Source organism: Etheostoma cragini, chromosome 11, assembly GCF_013103735.1.
Source record: "Etheostoma cragini isolate CJK2018 chromosome 11, CSU_Ecrag_1.0, whole genome shotgun sequence".
NCBI lineage: Eukaryota > Metazoa > Chordata > Actinopteri > Perciformes > Percidae > Etheostoma > Etheostoma cragini.
In genome coordinates, this window is record NC_048417.1 from 5,897,313 (window position 1) to 5,900,680 (window position 3,368).

The window sequence follows — 3,368 nt, forward strand, 5'->3', positions numbered from 1 at the left end:
TCTGACCTTTTCTGTTTATTGACTGGAGACGTTTTTGTCTCCCCTTGCTGCAAAAAAAAAAAAAAAAAAAAAAATCGGACTGCTTAATTCTACAGGAGGCTGTGACCTGACATTTAGTTCTAAGCCTGGATCTCAGTGGAGAGAATGAGAACTGACACGTGGAGGCGTAATCTCCCTCGGCACACTTGAGTTGACAAAAAGTAAAGTCAGGGAAGGACATTTGCAACACTGATGTATTACAGCTTCCATTAAATCTATGATGATATTGTTTACAGCCCAAAAAAAAACTGGAGGAGGGAGGGGGTGAGCTAGCCTCGTTTTGTTTGAAAATTCTTCAAACGTCAACAAGAAGTGCCGTCACCCAACATCGCTTAGAGCACCTTTTAATGTCTTTATATTTAGTAATAAACATCAAATTTAACTCTGCAGGCAACCCAGTTATAGTTTTGACTAGATGCGTTTAGCTGTTTCCATTAGAACAAGTTCATTTGAAATACAATAGTAAACTACTGCATCCATCCTTCAACAAGCCTAAGCTGTTTTTTGTGCAATTCTGCTGTTTTGAATGTTCATGTGTTCCTTTCTTGTAGCTCCCTGGGAAGAAGTATGCACCTGGTTATAATGCAGATGTCGGAGACAAATACATCTGGCTGAAGTGAAGGAGTCAACAGGCCTTTCACCAATTCAACCCTCGCCATTGGCTGACCAGCTCCCTGCGTGAACTCTGGACCACGCCTCCATTGTTGATCAAGTGGGCTCCTGTTGTACATCCTAAATAGTGTGTATGTATTAAAATAAAAAATTTTGAATCTACAAAACGTCTTTTCTTTTGTTCTGACTGTATACCAGAGCTCATGGAAAGATAGAAATCCAGAGGATCATGAAACAAGGGGGGGGGTCACTCATTCAAAAAACAACTGGGAGACAGCTTTAACTGTCAGTTACTATAAAATAAACAGCAGTGGAAAGTCTGATTCCTGCTCAGGTAGTTTGTTTCCAATGCTGCTGTATTATTTGGGGGGGGGGGGGTAAGTATCTGTTCTTTGGTTCTGCCAGAGGTTTGGAACCAAAAGTACTACAAAACTAATCCGCTAAAGTGCAAAATAAAATAAAAAACTAACACGCTTGTCTCGTATTGCCCATCCTCTACAGGCGAAGAGGGTCTGGCTAGTCCACACAGCATTCTGGGATGGGAGAAAATAAGATACATAAATAAAACCTGCTCTGGTGTATTGGCATGTCGTTAAACCAATCACAAACGTCTAAGCCTCCAAGAACTTGTTTTGGGGTTGAATATGGAGATGACTCGCAAATCATCTTTTAAATTGATGCCCATCATTTGTGTAATTCATGGCACCATTCAAACAGGATCAAATCATAATTTGTCTTCCTATGGTGGTCCACCAGAGGGGGAGGGACTTTTGCGCTCTATTAAAAATCGTTAAAAAATATCCTTATTGAGGATTAGGTAAACGCTTGTGGTGTAGTCTTCAATCCTTTATTCTTTAGCCAATCACAGCATCTCGGTTTAGTAAGATCTATTATTTGGTCTGGAGGACTGGGGCCAGAGAGATTACTAGTTCCTGTTTGCTGGAGGAGGCTCCTGTTCTAACCAAGCATTGATCTCCAGCATAGATATTGTTAAGCTGGGCTCAGTGGCAGAGTATCCCGGAGAAATGGAGGGAAATCGATCTCCCATAACTTGACTGAATTATGACACCCTGCTTGTTTTTTTTTTTTTGCTGGAATGGCCACAGTGTAATATAGTTGATAAGTTTGGAATGAAAGGCTGCTTCTCAGGATATCAAAACCCCTGTGCACATGTGGAGACAGTAAATGAAATAACTACATTATGAGAATAGTTTTCCTTGTGTTGCTGTGGAAGCAGTTTGCAAACTGCTTTGAATACAATTTGAGTAGCAACTGTGGCTCAACAAGCTTGGTGAGGAAATGCTCAAAACCACATGAGCCGAATCCAGTCGGGACTTTTTTTCAGCAGCACTCAAAGAACAAAACCAAGCTGTTCTTGATGATCCAATTTTCCCCAGCATGCATGGCTACCTGGGAAAGAAAAACAAGAAGGCAATAGAGCCACTGCCGCACTCATCATTTTGTTTGAGATTGCCTAAACAGTCCAATGCCTAATCATCCAAAAGACTTTGGTGATCTAATTCTCTCAGCATAGGCGTCGGTTGGGAAATGTGGGTACGCGTACCCATCAGATTTCGTCATGAGTCATTGTGTACCCACCACAAGCTCAATTTAGTTAAAAAACAATATGTAAAATAAAGTTCGTACCACACATAATTCTTGAGCAACAGATGCCAACAAATCCACTCTGCTGCTGCTGGTGTAATGGAAAACATTTAAGCCTGATTTCATATATCTTTCTATGATATTCATGTATGAATATTAATTTGCTATGTTTTTTTGTTAAATTACTTCATTCAATCCATAATTAAAAATTCACCAAAGACCAACTCAGTACTTTTGCTCAGCTGTCTTTATTGTTGTTTGACCAAAGTCTCATTTCAAACCTCCTCTCCTGCTGTACAGAAAACTTCCACAACGCTGGCTCGCGTCATGGCACATTTTTATTACTTTACATCACAGGACAGCATCTTTCCAAACATGACCTCCGTTAAAGAGGAAAAAAATGAATGCGTCATTGTACGCAGCCCTTCTGAAAATGCACTTCCAAATGAATCTCTGTCCCCAGTACATTTCAAACCAAAATGACGCCCATGTCTTTTTCAGCATCTTCGTTAAGAGCTTAAAATGGTCTTTCATTCAAACATTTGGTCAAATTGAACCCTTTTTCTCTGAATCCTGTGTGCTGTAGAGCGACACACTCACCAGAAGGCTGTGCTGATTGAAGTATAAATGCAGGTAAAACTCTGCCAGCTGTATGTAATTGAAAATGTTACACGTCTATTATGTATTACACATCGTTCTATTTTATTATATGTATTATCACACCGTAAATGAGTCTTCAATGTAAAGGAATTGGTATGTGCTGTTTGTAATAATATAGCTTAATATATTCAAAGGGCAATCATGGACTTTAAAAGAAGAAACAGTGATTACCACCAAAGTCTCCATTATCATGTCATATAAATGACAGCCTCCTACTTATCACAGTGAGCCTCCAGCCCGACACTCTCTCCTGACAAGAGAGCTACGACATACTCTACTTAACCCTAGTGTTGTCCTCGGATCAAATCTGAACCGTTTTCAAATTTTCTATGTCAGAAATATAGGTTCGCCCCAAAATTGCCCCAAAATACCTGAACATTGTTTGCAAGCAAAATGATTAGTCAGTTCACTACTTTCATTGAATTTCGGATGTTTTATTCAATTTCATAGCA

At 39.7% G+C, this 3,368-nt stretch overlaps 1 protein-coding gene across 1 annotated transcript in view; it reads left to right on the plus strand.

Annotated features, from left to right (window-relative positions):
* The window catches only part of ndufa10 (NADH:ubiquinone oxidoreductase subunit A10), a 7,595-nt gene extending 6,777 nt beyond the window's left edge, over positions 1 to 818 (plus strand). Inside the window, exon 10 of the mRNA XM_034885003.1 lies at positions 591 to 818. Within this exon, the coding sequence (XP_034740894.1) occupies positions 591 to 659 (69 nt within the window). The 3' untranslated portion in view covers positions 660 to 818. The remainder of the gene's footprint in view (positions 1 to 590) is intronic.
* Positions 819 to 3,368: the final 2,550 nt, after the last annotated feature.